This window comes from Rhinolophus sinicus, chromosome 3 (genome assembly GCF_057876585.1).
Source record: "Rhinolophus sinicus isolate RSI-liver-muscle chromosome 3, RSI-T2T, whole genome shotgun sequence".
NCBI lineage: Eukaryota > Metazoa > Chordata > Mammalia > Chiroptera > Rhinolophidae > Rhinolophus > Rhinolophus sinicus.
In genome coordinates, this window is record NC_142503.1 from 75339002 (window position 1) to 75356035 (window position 17034).

General features: G+C 37.3%; 1 protein-coding gene and 1 pseudogene across 3 annotated transcripts in view; both read left to right on the plus strand.

Moving 5' to 3' along the window:
* The window catches only part of CAMK4 (calcium/calmodulin dependent protein kinase IV), a 203258-nt gene that overhangs the window by 155486 nt on the left and 30738 nt on the right, over positions 1 to 17034 (plus strand). For all 3 annotated transcript variants that reach the window (XM_074328611.2, XM_074328610.2, XM_088796665.1), the window contains 2 exons: positions 14525 to 14615; positions 16719 to 16793. In XM_074328611.2, the coding sequence (XP_074184712.1) occupies positions 14525 to 14615; positions 16719 to 16793 (166 nt within the window). The remainder of the gene's footprint in view (positions 1 to 14524; positions 14616 to 16718; positions 16794 to 17034) is intronic.
* Positions 5923 to 13260, plus strand: LOC141570461 (large ribosomal subunit protein eL29 pseudogene; annotated as a pseudogene).

A 17034-nucleotide genomic window follows, 5' to 3' on the forward strand; every position in this document is an offset into this window, starting at 1 on the left:
CACTGAGAAGGAGCCTCGTTACACACTGATTCACAACATTTATACCTTCTGTTTATGCACATAATGGGCCATTTAGTAAAGAGACTAAATGCTTATGCTCTATTCTGCTAGAAACCCAAAAGAAGACAGTCTTCAAAGGAATATATAATGGGACTAAATGTGACTAAAACTTAATAATAACTCAATGATAATGATAAAGCCAGCCATCACTCTCATGTGTTATTAAGTGCTTACTATGAACCAACCTTTAGCTAAAAGCCTTATGTACATCATTTCACTTAACCTTCATACCTGTAGGACTGTGGGTCTCATTATATTCATTTCACAAATGAAGAAACTGAGACTCAGAAAAGTTAGATAACTTTTTCAATATCACACAGCTGGTTCATGGCAGAATCAGGATTAGAATGCAAAATAAAACATGACTGCAGAGTTTATGCTCTAAATCCCTCTGCTGTCTGCCTTCCTTTACTTGCTATAGACTGTGTTGGGTCCAAAGCCAGACACAGACAAGCAGACAGAGGCCTAATCACCAACCGCAGGAATTCAAGGGCTAACACTGAAATGAGACGAGTGAGACACATCCGTTTTAAAGATCACACAGCAGGAAAAATGTCACACCTATTTTTAAACACAGGTGCATTGCAGCAGGTGTGCCTGTTTATGTTTCCCTCTGCTTTTTTCCTCTTGGATTCAGTTCTTGAAAACTACTTAATTTGACATCATGAGAGAGAATCACTTTACATGCTATAATTTTAAAATCTGTCTAGAATAAATTAAGACTGAGCAAATGCATATTCTATTCTGTTTAGGGCAAGAGTAGGTGGGAATAATGATCGCTCCACAGGTGTAACTTCCAGGTACAGTCCGTTCTGTCACTTTGTCAATATCCAGAATGATGGTAGCATCAAAAGTTTAATATCCCTGGTGTGAGACGATAGTAAGAAATTGTGTAGACTTCTTTAAGTCTTTGTGGCCAAATTCTACTTCCATTCAATTATTGCATTTCTTCACAGATAGTTGCCCTTTTATGCCAGTTTTGTGGGGTGAAAAATATAGTGCAGCATTTAAGAGCTGATTATCCAGACTGGTCTTACCTTGCATGCTTGGTTCTGGAATCTGCTGATGACCAGGCTGACTTTTAAAACAAAACTACCTACTGGCTTATCCTGCTGGTTTGTAGAACATATCCTTTTTTTTTTCTTCAAAGTCCAGCAACAGACAAAGAGACTAAGAACGCTCAGCTTTCTTCATTCATTTATCCAACTTTATTTTTATTTAAGGTTTTATTGGGGAAGGGGAACAGGACTTTATTGGGGAACAGTGTGTACTTCCAGGACTTTTTTCCAAGTCAGGTTGTTGTCCTTTCAGTCTTAGTTGTGGAGGGTGCAGCTCAGCTCCAGGTCCAGTTGCCATTGCTAGTTGCAGGGGGCGCAGCCCACCATCCCTTATAGGAGTCGTACCGGCAACCTTGTGGTTGAGAGGACATGCTCCAACCAACTAAGCCATCTGGGAGCTCAGTGGGAGCTCAGCAGCAGCTCAGCTCAAGGTGCCGTGTTCAATCTTAATTTCAGGGACAGAGCCCACCATCCCTTGTGGGACTCGAGTTGAACTGGCAACCTTGTGGTTGAGAGCCCACTGGCCCATGTGGGAATCGAACAGGCAGCCTTCGGAGTTAGGAGCATGGAGCTCTAACCGCCTGAGCCACTGGGTTGGCCATATCCAACTTTTTTTAATTATCAAGAATGATGAGAAAGATAGGCTAAAAGGAATTAACATGGTTTGCTCTATGAAAGACAATGTTAAGAGAAGTATAATACAAGCCACAGACTGGAGAAAATATTTACAAAAGATACAGCTGGCAAAGGACTGTTATCCAAAATATGCAAAGACTCTTAAAACTCAACAATAAGACACCATACAACCTGACTTTAAAAATGGGCCAAATACCTTAACAGGTACCTCCCCAAAGAAGATGTGCAGATAACAAATAAGCATATGAAAAGATACTCAACATCTTTTTGCAAATTACAAGAATGAGATACCACTGCATACCTATTAGAATGACCAAAATCCAGAGCAATGACAACACCAAATACTGGTAAAGATGAGGAGCCATAAGAACTCCCATTCATCGCTGGTGGGAGTGCACAATGGTACAGCCACTTTGGAAGACAGTTTAGCAATTTCTTACAAAATTAAACCTACTCTTAACCATACGATCCAGTAGTCACACTCCTTAATATTTACTCAAAGAAGCTGAAAACTTACATCCACACAGAATCCGGCCCACGTATGTTGATAGCAGTTTTATTTATGATTGTCAAAACAGGGGAGCAACCAAGATAACCTTCAGTAGGTGAATGAATAAATAAATTGTGGCACTTCCAGACAATGGAATATTAATAAGCACTGAAAAGAAATGAGCTGTCAAGCCATGAACAGACATGGAGGAAATTTAAATGAATATTGCTAAATGAAAGAAACCAATCTGAAAAGGTTACATACTGTATCATTCTAGCTATCTCTGACATTCTGGAAATGGCAAAACTAGGGATACAGTAAAAAGATCCGTGGTTACCAGGGCTTGGGATGGAGCACAGAGGATTTTTAGGGCAGTGAAAATACTCTGTATGATACCATAATGATGGATACATGTCATTAAACATCTGCTCAAGCTCATGGAATGTACAACCAAGAGTGAACTATAAACTATGGACTTTGGGGGATTATGATGTGTCAAAGTAGGTTCATCAATTGTAACAAATGCACCACTATGGTGAGGGATGTTTACAGCAGAGGAAGCTATGCATGTGTAGGCGTAGGGAGTATATAGGAACTCTTGGTATTTCCCCCTCAACTTTGCTGTGAACCTAAACCTACTTTAAAAGACAAATTCTCTTTAAAAAATACTTTGAGTTTTCTTTTAAAAGATATATCTGAACTTTTCTGGCTTTATATGTTACATATTATTACTCTCATCAGATGATGCAATAGTGAAAAGAACTGACTCTGAGATCTCACATAAGCCACGTTATAACAAAACAATTCTGCAACATGTTTATGGTCAAATGAAAATTAAAATTCAATTGTGTAAATATTCATAGGACAAGACCGTGTGTTAAAGTGAACTTTTATATACCCCAAATTGAGAAAGCAGACTTCGCAGGTGGGCAATAACAACAGTTATCTTTCACATACTCATTATCCAGAAATTTCACTTTGAAAATGATGTTAAATTACTACACCTGGTAAAGAATACAAGATTCAGCAAATCTGATATCCAGTTATTGATTTGTAGCACAGATTGAAGCCAAATATCCAGCCAACCACCACAATGTCCTGGTTCCCAGATTGAGATTGTCTCATTTTAGGGCCACAAGAGGGCATTAGTTAAAGGCTACAATGCAATTTTCAACATGTCAATATGTTTATGAAAATCACATATATAGCTTTGATAATGAAAATCCCAACCCTATTTGATTTGGCTTACATTGTCACGTTACGGTGGTGATCCTGGTATTTTGCTATTGAGAAAGTCCTGGCTGGCAGCCAGAGAGAGTATAGACATTCTGTGGGCTACTGGACTATGTGTTTCTGATTAATAAGGAGACGAGCTAGTTAATGATTACTTATTAAATGTTGTATTATAAATACACTTTCTAAATATGGCCTATACCGCATGAACACCAACAAAAGTGATCCTTGGAAGTAAAAACTGTAGTAACTATTAAATGATCCATTCATGTTATGCGAAGTCAAGCCAGGCAAAACTATTCCTTCTGCATCCCAGAAAGCAGGGTACTAGTAGCCCAAAGGAATTGGGCAAAAGCTCTGTACTTTTCCTTTAGTGGGAGAAAAAGCAGAATCAGTGGGTGACTCCAAATTCTCTCACTGGTGCTTTCTCTTATATTTCCTTTTTCTGAAGTGTGGTGTCTCCGATATCAGTTTTTCTCCTATATGGAAGAAGCCTGGCATTCTAGAGTTTCTGTCCAGAAATGATTTTTTGGCCTGATTACAGGATTGTCTTTCACTTTTAATATCAAACCTAGGAAAGTAAATTGCTGAGCAACTAAGGATTAAAACCTGAGATTGCTCAAATGTTGTGAAGAGCTTTGCGGATAGGATATGCTTTCTCTGATTTCCATAAACCTCTGCACTATTCCTCAGCCTAGTAGTTAAGATCACACACTCCAGGCCAGACTATGTGGATTCAAATTGCATCACTGCTACTAACTGTATGAACTTGAGCACATTATTTAATTTAGCTGTTCTTTATATGTAAAATGGAGGGAATAGAAATATATGTATATGTGTGTATATATATATATACACACACACACATATACATATACATATATATATACATATATATTTAATATAATACATATAGGATATAATAGGATTAATATATTTGGTAAATCCCTTAGAACAGTGCCTGTCATATAGAAAGTGCTATTTAAAAATTATTAAATAAAATTATTTAAATGTGAGTTTTGCGCGCTTCACTCTTAATGTTATCTGTTTGTCCTTTAGAGGCATTTGAGTTTGGGATTCCTATTCTTAATCTCTTGAAGTCTGATTCTAGGGTCCTTAGAGTAATCCTTCAGAGAGGGCTTAAAAAGTCTTTACCTGTAAAGCATTTATCTAAATTTATTATAATCCACAACCTTGCTTAATAGGGAAAATTGATCCTCTAATACAGGAACTTGGTGTTTGTTTTTTAAAGTATATATATATGAGTTGAGGCCACTTGAGGCTTAGAAGTAACATATCAAAGCCTTCAGGGTTTTGATAAAATTGTATTTTATTTTCTTTAAAAGAAATGTCAGATCATGATAGATCATTTGATCGTTTTTAAGTATCAAGATATTTTATGATTATCATAGAGAATCTCTGAACAACTAACATATACAGGCAAAGTTGATTTATTTTATAATTTTCTGAAGCATTCCTCTGAAGTATTTAAATTACTAAATGAACTATTGCTGCTGGTATCTGAAAATTAGTAACCTTCAGTGTAATTACTCATATAAATTATTTAAGTAGATTGCTTTAGTGATATATTTGTATAATAATTATACCTTTCATATATTTAGAATTTTTTTAATTTGATAGGTTTTCATTTTACTTTGATAAATCTTGAAACATTTATTCCATAAATTGTGTAAACATTGTATAAATAGTAGAATATAATAAATGGGTACTTAATCTTTACTTGGGAGGAAATATGGCCTACAATGGTTAGATTTAAAAATTATCAAGAGGATTATCTCCAAGTCTCTCTTTAACTTAGTTAATATGATTTTTATCTTTTACGTCTTTACAACTTTGGATCCATTTCATACCTTGCACTACTCTCAAGCACTCCAATGGGTCCACAAAAAGGGAAAAAAATATTTCTAACCAAAGAGCAAGCTGAAATTATTTTTTTCTTTACTATAGGAAACCTCAGAAACTTATAAATGAATACAGTACAAATTTTTATCAATATTGAATTAAGGGCAGGGTTTCTCCAGTTGTTCTTTCTTTCTTTCCTTAATAGCTTTAGCTGCATTTACTGGTACACCAGTAATAGTGATAGGTTCAAAATGGTCTCAAATACTGAAGATAATTCCAATTTTAGGTATCAAGTAAAATATTATCTAGAAAACATTGAAAATGTCTGGAGTAATGCTGGCAATATCTGCCTCTGATCAAGATGAAATAAAAGGGAACTAACTTACACTTTTCCCTGAAACAAACAAAAACCAGACAGAAATATGGAACATGGTTGTTAGACATTAGACATCAGGCGGCCCAGGACGGTGATCCCTGACAAAGGGAGCACAAGCAATAAGAACCCTACAATTGCCTGAAGATAGTTTCAAGGCTGCCATATAGGGAGGGAGAAGCCAAGAGGAGCCCAGCAGTCTCCCTGAGATGAGGAGAGAGAATAGAGAGTCGGAGAGGTCACGGTGGCCGGAGATCACAGAACAGCCTACCAGAGAGGAGAGAGCTGCACTGAGAGAGGTCTCTGGAAAGCTGCAGATGCCTCCTCGCCCCAACTCTTCAGATGACCAGCACATGCATGTGAGTGGACTATCCAAGGTCAGGGAAAGAAGCATGGGTTAGAGGGAACAATGCTTGCAGCTCACATAAGGATGCGAAGAGTTCGTGTTTCCCATAGAGCAGAAAAATTTAACGAAGTTTAAAAGCAAGCCTCAAAGGATCAAATTATTGTCCAAGTAGTGTGACTTAACTGCATTCAGAATAAAGCTACAGAAGATCACAAATACACTTGTATTTGCTTAGCACCCAACAAGATAAAATTCACATCTATCACCCAGTCAGAAAGTATGGGAAATGCATATAAAAAGCACATCCAGAGTGAGACTTGATGAAAACAGAAGAAAAACAAATCAATAGAAACAGACTTAAAGATGACACAAATTAAATAAATAGTATACAGAGACATTAAATCAGTTTTTATAAGTGTATTTCATATATTCAAGAAGGAGAAGAAAGATTGAGGATGTTGAATAGATTCGTGGCACAAATACAAAAACAAAAAGACTGAAATCAAACATCTAGAGATGAAAATAGCAGTATCTGAGATGAAAACTACACTAGATGGAATTGACAGCAGTTAGACATTTCAGAAATAAAAGAAAGTGAACTTGAAGACATAATATTAAAAATTATCCAAGGCGGAACACAGAGAAAAAAGAAAACAATGTGAACAGATAATCACAATATCATTGTATATGGATATATGATATATATTTTTACTTATATTATATATATATATGTATGTATAATTGGAGTCACTGAAGAATGATGGCAGATGGCATTATATTTGAAGCAATAATGTGGACAATTTTCCAAATTTGATGAAATTTATAAAGCCACAGATTCAAGAATCTTAACAAATCTCAAGCACAAGGGATATGAAGAAAATTATACCAAGGCACATCATATTCGATTTTCTTAACTAAACATAAATAAAATAACATAAAAGCAGCCAGAGAAAAAAAGACACATTATATCAGAACGAAGATAAGGATGACATTAAATTTTTCATCAGAAATAACTCAAGTAAGAGACAGTGGGATAACATCATCAAAGTATTGTAAGAAAAACAATGGAACAATCTGATATTCTAAACTCAGTGAAAATAGCTTTCAAAAATAAAGGCAAAATAAAGACTTCCTTAGTCATACACTACCTAATAGAATTCATTACTAGCAGACCTGCAGTATTAGAGTAAATTTGGTTGCACACTGCAGAATGGAACTGAACAATTTATGTTGCATTTTGCTTCCCAGTCTGCTGTCCAAGGGCCACTATTTATACTGCCTTAAACAAAGAGCAGGATGAGTTGAGTTCACTAGGTTTTTTTGAGCACAGAGCCACACACGGTTATGAACTGGAATGCACATAGGACATCTATTCTAATATTGAAGCTATTAGGAGCTGGTTCCTGTCCTAGCTCAGGTAGTTCCACCATTTTATTTATTTGGTTATCTTGGCTCCATAAGTCTGGAGTCTTAGCTGGGAAGACTCAAAGGTTTGGGGGCTTGATGGCTGGAGGCAGAGGTCATTTAGACGCATCCTCATTCACATGTCTGGCAATTGATGATGTGGGTCACATGGGACCTCAGCAGGGGCTGTCAATGGAACAACTATACTTGGCTTTTCCATGTTGCCCAATTTCCTTACAGTGTCATAGCCTTAGGATAGTCTAACTTTATATGGCATGTCAGGAAATCTAAAAATGGGTGCCTAGCAAACAAGGTACAAGCTGCATTGACTTACACTCTAACCTCAGAAGTCACCCACTATCACTTACACTGCATTCTATTGCTTACAGCAAGTCACAGACCAGATTCAAGGGGAACAGAATTAGGTTCCACCTCTAGATGGGGAGTGGCAAGATTCTGGAAGAGCATTTGGAATGAGTAATATAGTTGCAAGAATCTTTAGAAAACACAATTTGGCACATGAAAGATTATTATGATCCAGGAACCAAGTAAGAATGTGTGTGGCATGATTGAGGAACAGTAAGTAAGGCTATGCGGCTAGTACATGGTAGCATTGTCCCAGGATGATGAATAGCCAGAAATTGGGGACAAATTTTGAAGGACTTTTAATTTTCATACTGAAAATTTTTCTTTTTTTTTTAAATTAAAAAATTATTTAAAAATTTTTTTTAAAAAAATTTAATTTGTAGTCAATGAGTTACTCTTAAAGGTGAATTGTTTTTGTTTTTAAACTAGAGGATTGACATGAGTTATCCTTCATTTTAGATAGATGACATAGGTCTAGGGGTGTTTAGGAGACAAATGGCAGCAGTACCAGTTGAGGATATGAAGGACTGTACTAAGCAGTGACAATGTGAATGAAAAGAGCTGAGCTGAGATGTATTTTGGTGGTAGAATCCTAGTGAGAGAAAAGGAGGCATCAAAAATGGCTCTGAAATAAATGAGAGTGCCTAAGAGGCCCCAGAACTTGGCTGCTTTGCCTAATGTGGATTCCTCCAGCCCTGGGATGACTTACAGATCAAAGCTCACCACAGATCTCACAGCCAGTCAATCCCAACCATGCCTGTTGATCTGTTCGTGGGAGCTAGTCAGCTACTGCTCTTCTCATATATTCTATTGACAATTCTGAAGGCATCGTAGTGTAGATATCGAGAGCAAAGACCAAGGTCATGGTAGGCCTCCAAAGCAGATAGGACATAAAAGCAGAGTTTTCACTATGAAGGTCTTACTTCAATTGATGTATATTGGTTCCTGAGGAGTAGAGAAGAGCAAATTCATGCAGTTTAATCGTTCTTCCCAACAGGAAAACTGTAGTCAGAACACTGTTTTCTTTTCGTTTAATGACTGGTTTTCCTTAGTCCTATTAGATTTTTAAAGAGATTCAAACTTCTTCCTACCAACTTCTGAGATGTTATCAATTAACCACACATAACCCGTTGAACACAGCAAAGCTGTAATTAAACTAAATGACTATGCAAGTAGCTTTCATTACACAATGACACAGTTTTTGTCAGGACCATAGAAAGAGTTTAATTACATGTCTAGACACCCCCTGAATTCAGAGCTGCAGTATTATCTTTGCTTACAAGAGAGTTTGAGCTTTTGGTGATTGCATTTTTTTTTTTTTTTTTGAAAGACCAAATGGTAAGATATATTTGGGTGTTTTTTTTCTATTTTTTTAAATTCCACATTCTATTTTAACACATATTTGATTTAAGAACTATTTATATATCTGTGGATAAAAATATTTTCCAAGGAAAATGTACAGATTTTCACTGTTTATCATATCTGATATACATTTCACTTCATCCAAAAACTTTCTCTACACCCCAAATATCTACTCTTAACTTATTAATATATAAAGCATGTACTATGGTCTAAAGCACAGCCATCTCTCATAATAATTCTTCCACCTTCCTCATCCTTATAAGAAGCTCATCTCTTTGCCTGAGGATAGGCTGCTTTCTACGTTCGTCCTCAGTCTTGCCCAATGAGCTTCTCCAGACAGAACGGAGTTCAGCTTCTTTGTAGACTCTATAGCTTCTGCTGGACCAGAAGGTCAAGATTCAGGAGCTTCCTTTGTTTCTTTTATGACCAATCTGCATTCTTCCTTCTCATTATAAAACTGTGTTTGCTCCTTCTTTCTCTGAAACTGTGGATCATTTTGGGGTCTTTTTCCAAGCTATGCCTCATCTCCAAATACCACCTCCATTGAATTGGTCAAATGGTTTCATAGCCTCCATTCCTAAAAATCTCATCTTTCTTTGAATCTGACCACATATGTTGGACACAAGAGAATGAAATTATCACACACTTATCCTCTCTAAACATTCTCAATAGCCCTTTGGGAAGTTGTCTCACAAACATGCCCTTGCTCTAATCTAATATAAAATGTACAAATACATTTTATATACTATTCATTTGTTGATAACATGTGCATTACTGTAGCTTTCTTTATATTTTTGTCAGCCTGAGGCTTGTCTGTTTAAATTGGGATACATTGCTTTTTTCTTTTTTTTTGCATAAGGTTTAATTTAAAAATGATAACCATTCACTCACTAATAATTACCATTGAGAGCAATGACAATGTTTCACTGAAATCTTAGTTGAGTGAATGTTTTTGGTTTTGAGTTGAATCTAAGGAAAACAGTACAGGTAAATGATATTTTCCACCAGTGCCACATAGACCAATCTTGGAAGTATGTATGTATAGAGTTTTCTGACAAACATAGACGGGAAAATGAATTTCAACCTGTTGAAAGTATCCATGTTCCCCCACTCTAACTTCGTACACCAGGAGACTTGTACCAAAACCAGAAACAAGAACTGGAGTCTGGCTGTCCTTCATGATCTCTCTTTCTATCAAGTACTCTAACCTGACACTCCAGATTTCCCTACAGAGCAGCCTCCATAATTATCCTGTTAGTGTCCTGCTCCCTTTCCCCATGACACTGCTACTCCAGCAAGCATTTTTGAGCAAAGCTTTGCTTTATCCAGACACTACTAAGCCACACCCAAAACCTAAAGCACTGGTGCACACATGGGACGCTTACTGCAGGGGCAGCAGGCCCAGTTGTCTGCAAGTTCATCACTGCAGTCCACAGGGCGTCTTCATTCGCAAACAGTGGCCTTTTGGCTTGCCCATTCTTCACTGATGTATCATTAGACATGGCCGAATCACTGCTCAGTTCCATTTTATTACACTGAAAAGTACAATTTGTGAATGTTTCAGACATGAAAGAAACTAAAGTGAAAACTAACAGATGAATTTTCAACTGTCATTCACTGAACTCCCCTGAGGCATGGGCTGTATTGCATATCCAGATTAACTTCAAAAGGTGTGAAAAAACTAAGTCAGCCCTAACTATCAACTTAATGCTACTACAGAAGTACAAAAAAGGAATTATGTAATTATCTAACATGTTATTTCAAAGATGAAACCATTTTGCCTTATTTTAAAGTTAAAATGCATCTATTGGGTTTTGATGCTGTAAACTCATTCATCTAACTGATACTCGGTGAGCATCTTTGAAGTGACTAAGTATTATTAAACAATAAGTATAATATGTTTCTCAAACACAGATGCTGAGCCTTATTACAGCTAAATGTATCAAAACAATGTTACTTTGGAACTATATAGCTACAATGTAAGCACAAAAATTTTACTTCTATTACAAATTAATAATAGCAAAGAATAAAAGATGCAGATCAGCACCAATAGGAATTTCAGTCTTTCAATAAGAAACTTGAGTTATTTATTAATCATTCAAAAGTATATATTGAGTGTGTACTTAATGCCAGACACTACAGAAAACTAGGAATCTGAAGACACAGATAAAAATGTCCTGTCTTCTTGGAGTTTTTAGTCTAGTGAGGGAGATATCCTGAACATAAAGCTTGCGAAGAAACAGACATGCTGTAAAGAAAAATAAGAGGAATCAATAAGAGCATATAAGAATGGGCACATATGTTAGTCTGGAAGGACAGGTGCAGCCTCCCTGAGGAACTGATTAATTATAGTTTCGTCCTGTGGATGGGGAAGGCTGGCCAGAAGGAAAAGGGTGAAAAAGCATTCCAGGAAGAGAGGGCAGCTGGAAAAGAATGCTGAGCTGGGGAAAAGATTAGGGCCTTTGAGGAACTGAAAGAAAGTCTGTACGGGTAGAACTGAACCAGAGAGGGGGAAGTGGCAGGATATGAGGCTGGAGAGGGAGGCAGGAGCCAGATGACCAAGGCCTGGAAAGCCAGAATACAGTCATGGGAAACCACTGAAGAGTTTCCCAAGAAAAAGAAATGGCCTGATTCTCTGTGCTGTTCTGTGGAAAATAGATTGGAGGGGGGCACACAGGAAATCAAAGAGTGTAGTTAATGAACTACTGTGGTGATCTAGCTACTATCATGGCGATGACAGGGAGAGAGGCCGGGCGTTTCAAGAGACATTTTGGAATTAGAATCGGATGAATTGAATGGAGGCAGTGAGGGAGAGGAGAGAATCAGTTTCTGACTGGAATGGCTGAGTTGACTGAGATACCACCTTTTGAGGTGAGAAAAACTAGAAGAACTGGGCTGGGAGAAGGTCAAGCATTCAGCTTTGGACATGATGAACTTATGGGACCTATGAGACAGCCAGTTGGAAATGAGACATAGGCAGGTAGATAAATAGTCTGGGAGCTTAAGAAACAGGTTTGAAACAGGTTTGTTCTTTTTAGGATACTATCATGGAATGGTCTTTACAATCTTCAACTGCTAGCAATGTAATTAGCAAGTTTGTTTAGTTAATATGAGACCAGACATAGTTACCAACTAAATATTTTTATTCTTATTCAGGGCACAACATTTGTAGCAGATGGATGGTGTTCAAGATATGCAAATATGAAATGCCTGTCACTTATAAAAAATTTATTTAAAAAAATGCATCGCCTAAGTAATGTGTAATTTTTATAGTTAAATTCTATATAAGAAAAAGTTAAAATTAATTATAATCCCACCACACCATTTTTTACACACATGTATTTTTAGTGGGGCTATAAAAAGTAATTGAAGGGAAGGGAGTAGACAAACAGTCAAGAAGGGTTTACAGGAAAAGAGAAGGTTAAGAGCGCAACCTCAGTAGAGATCTAGAAGTAGAGTTTCTTTTTCGGTCCCAGGTGTTCCAGGAGCTACAGGCTTCGGTGCAGACAGGGCCAAGTCCAAGAACCACACCACGCACAATCAGTCCAGAAAATGGCATAGAAACGGCATCAAGAAACCCAGATCACAAAGACACGAATCTCTTAAGGGGTGGACCCCAAGTTCCTGAGTATCATGCGCTTTGATAAGAAGCACAACAAGAAGGGCCTGAAGAAATGCCAGGCAACATCGCCAAGGCCATGAGTGCAGGGGCTGAGGCCATCAAGGCCCTCCTAAAGCCCAAGGAGGTCAAGCCCAAGACCCCAAAGGGCAGCAGTCACAAATGCCATCCCCTTTCCCACATCGCCCACCCCAAGCTTGGGGAACATTCTCATTGCCAAGGATATCAGGCTCTGCTGGCCAAAGGCCAAGGTTCAAACCATGGCCCCAGCCTCGGTCGCAGCGCAGTGGCAGCTCCACCTCCAGCTCAGGCTCTGGTTCCCAAAGTCTCAAAGGCCCCCATGAAGGCTCCAGAGTAGAGGTCTGTCTGCCAGTGTGAGGAGGGAAGCGCTGGTGTGACCCCTGGGCTGCTGTCTGCACGAGGCTGGTCTCCTCCTGTGCTATTTGTACCAATAAACCTGAGGCAGGATCTGTTTAAAAAAAAAAAAAAAAATAGAAAAAGAAAGGAAACAAGAGTCAGAAAAAAAAATGTGTTCAGTCATGTACTTAACTGTTTATTGAGCATGTACTGATTGCTAAGGGCTGTTTTAAATTCCAAAACAAGATTCACAGACTGCAGAATGTTTTATGTGACCTGTACAGGATTTAACATTTTTCAACTTTATTACCAATATTTAAAATTTGGAATATTTTAAATTCAAAAAAATCTGAATTTCTATCTTGCCTTGAAAAATCAGAAGAGCTAGGAACATAGGGCCTGCATTTCTGCCTGACAACAACTGGCTGAACCTGAGTGGCCTTCACCTCTTAAAGGGCCGTGCACTCTCCAGGGACGGACGCAGTCCCTAGGACTTCCAGTGTCTCCCTTTTATTTTACACTCTGCCAACTTCCTACATTCTTTTAGGGTAACCTCATGCCCCTGGAGAGTTTGTGAGCCCTACTCAAGAGATACAAAATCAAATGCACTCTTGCTGCTGCCACTTATGCTCAGAGCAAGGGAAAGATGCTGAACTTTTTAAGCAGGGAGTGACTTTCACTTGACTAGATCTGCACTTTAAAAATGCAAGTGTGGAGTAAGGGCTGGAGAAGAGCTGATAGTTAAGCTAGTCATCAGAGTAATTAAGAGCAAAAACACCTATGTAGCCCGGCTGAAGGCAAGGGCAGTAGGTAGGGATGGAGGCTGGATACCTCAGACATTGAAGAGGGAGAACTCCACACAGTCATGGGTTGGATGTATTCTCTATAATAGTCAATCACATTTAAACGTCTGTTCAAACAATAATTATGAAGTCTTTGCAATGGCTGTGAATTTCTAAGAGGACACATACAATTATGCTTTTCAGATAATAAATCAGACAAATTTCAGTACATAGCACCTTGACTTTATTATAACCATAATTAGCCAAATTTGAGCTGATATGGTTAATATGTATGAAGAGAATTAGTATTCTCCGAGGGATATTTTATTTTTGGCAATTGGTTCTATATAATTTCAATTTCATTTCACTTTTAAGTAATTATATATAAGGTATCCTAGAGTGATGCATAGTTTAAAACCTGTTTTCCTTTAGGGTGTTTATTTTTAAATCATTATATGTGTATGTTGTTGAATCACATAACTTAAAGATTATTATAATTCTGAAAATAGTAAATATAAATGTTGGAACCATGAATATAATTACATGAATGCTACTTCATTATATTCCCTGTTTAGTACCTACATGAAAATGGGATTGTCCACCGTGATCTCAAACCAGAGAATCTTCTCTATGCAACTCCAGCTCCTGACGCACCACTGAAAATTGGTGAGGACATTTCCTGATATCTTATGACCCCTTGTCCCAGAGCAGAAGAAATTTATTCTATGGAATTTTTAAATATGACTCCATCCAATTTCATCTCCGTTCAATGTCCTTGAATATTTGGTACATATGAAGGAGTAATGCATCGTTTTGGAAGTCCATGCTCTTTCCTGGAATATTAATCTGGAATTAGTGCCTAAAGTTGACGCTCTGTTGCTGGACGTCATAAGGGAATCACAGGTCTTGGAAATGACAGGGACTTCAGCAGGTGACCTTATATTTTGTACATAAGTTTATATAGAAGAAAATCACAGATAATGTTACACTTCTTTTTTGGTTATTAATTTTTATTCCACACATTAGATGGAGCTTATTTTTAGATAATCAAGAACTTTGACACAAAGTGTTTAGCACCTATCAGTGAATTTAGACTCTGAGTCACTTGTGTATATAAACAGAGATAAATTAAGATCGTATTTCCCAGAGCGTACTCCACAGAAAGCTGGTTCCTCAGCTGAATAGACAAGGGTGAATAATTCCTTTTGGAGGGAGATGGGAGTGATTTTTGGGGTGCTAAGGTTGGTCAAATAAATTAGACAATGCCAACTTAAAGTTAACCAAGATTTTTATTTCTGCAGGACTTCCCAGAACCTTAAAAATGCTAGTGCATAGACTGGCAGCTACTAGAGTGTACTGCAAGTCTTTTCCCAAACTTTATTTGACTCTGGAAACCTTGATTTTTTTTTTTCCCCCATTAAGCATTTTAAAGAACTACAAAGGTGAACTGTAGGAATTCTGATCTATCCAAAGAGATCTTTAAACCAGCATCGTAGAAGAAAGTATATTAAATATTACTTTGCATGTGCCTTCCAAAGCAAATCTTCATTTGCAAAAAAAAAAAAAAAAAATAGCAAAATTTGTTTGAGATGGATTCTGCTTTGTAGAATCTGTATTAAATCCTTTGATGGGCATTGCTCTCTTGGTGCTGTCCTTTACAATCTTAATCTGATGAGTTCAGTGCATTTATAAGTGTTAACACCTTTGAAAACTAAGTTATACATGTCGTGGAAGAGCTCAGATAACATAATGTGCTTTATGAATGCAAAAACCTACAGAAAAAATTACTGAAGTCCCGCAGGGCAGCCGGCTTGTTCTCATTATCACTCCTGAAAGGCGGTGGGCAGCAGGGAGGCTCCCATTTCTTTTGACACCACTTTCAAAGATTTTTATCCCTAAAGAAATGTCTTTAAATGGATGGCTAGACACTGTGTCAGGCAGGAGAGCCTTTCTTTCCCAAGGACTTCCTGCTGCTTTCCCTGATAAGGAGCAGCACCTCCGGGAAATGTGGGTTTGTCTTTGAAGTTCAAAATGGCATGGATTCTGCACCTGCCTCTCTTGAAGACGGCCTTGAAAGGTTTCCTGATGTTTCCTGAGTGAGACAGCTGTAACCCAGCAAATAGACCCTAATGGCAGCAACTTTTGATAATGTTTTAGCTAGGTAATATTCTGAGGAATAAATAAAAACGATTTTTAATTTTAGAAAAAGTCATATACCTCACAGGAGAGTAAATTCGTATCCTCCAAGTATGCTCACGAATGACATTATTCATTTGAAATAGAAGAAACCTTTTGATGTTTGTGTTGTTCATTTCCTTGACATTTATGAAAGTCTCATTTTTTTATTTAGATGTATTCCAATGGATTAAAAGTTCTGAATTATATCACTAATTCTATATTGTACTTTGGAGTTACTGCTTCATAAATCTCAGATTTAATATTAGACAAAATATATCTATTGCAACTGTTAATTACTTCAAAAAGAAATAGCTTATTTGCTAAAAGCTGGGAATTATAAAGAAAAGTATAAAGTGTACTTGGGAGTCATATTTTTCTCTGGTTTAAGGCAAGACTTAAATTATTATTATTTTTTTTTCTAGTTTCCTCTCCCTGGCAACTGGTCCCTATCTATGTTCACACCACCATCAAATACAAAAACAAGCAAATAAATAAAGAAGTTAGTTTTATTTTGAATAACACGAGTATTCTGTCATTTTATAAAAGCTGAGAAAGACTTGCTTCATTAATTTTTTTTTCTTTTGTTGTTAGCTGATTTTGGACTCTCTAAAATTGTGGAACATCAAGTGCTCATGAAGACAGTGTGTGGAACCCCAGGGTATTGCGGTATGCGCTTTAGTACTGATATTTTACTTTTATTGTTATTTGAAATCTACCTTTATTTAATAATCTGTTTTTTTAAAAAAAACTCCTAATATCTCTATTTAAAACACTTACAATTGAAAGCGAGTCTCCACAAGGAAGGCATATATAAATGATACTCAGCCCACCTCTTGTTCTGTCTGCATGAGAGGTTCAATGATGTTGGTTTTAAGACACCCCTGTTAGAGCAGTAGAGGGTGAGGGG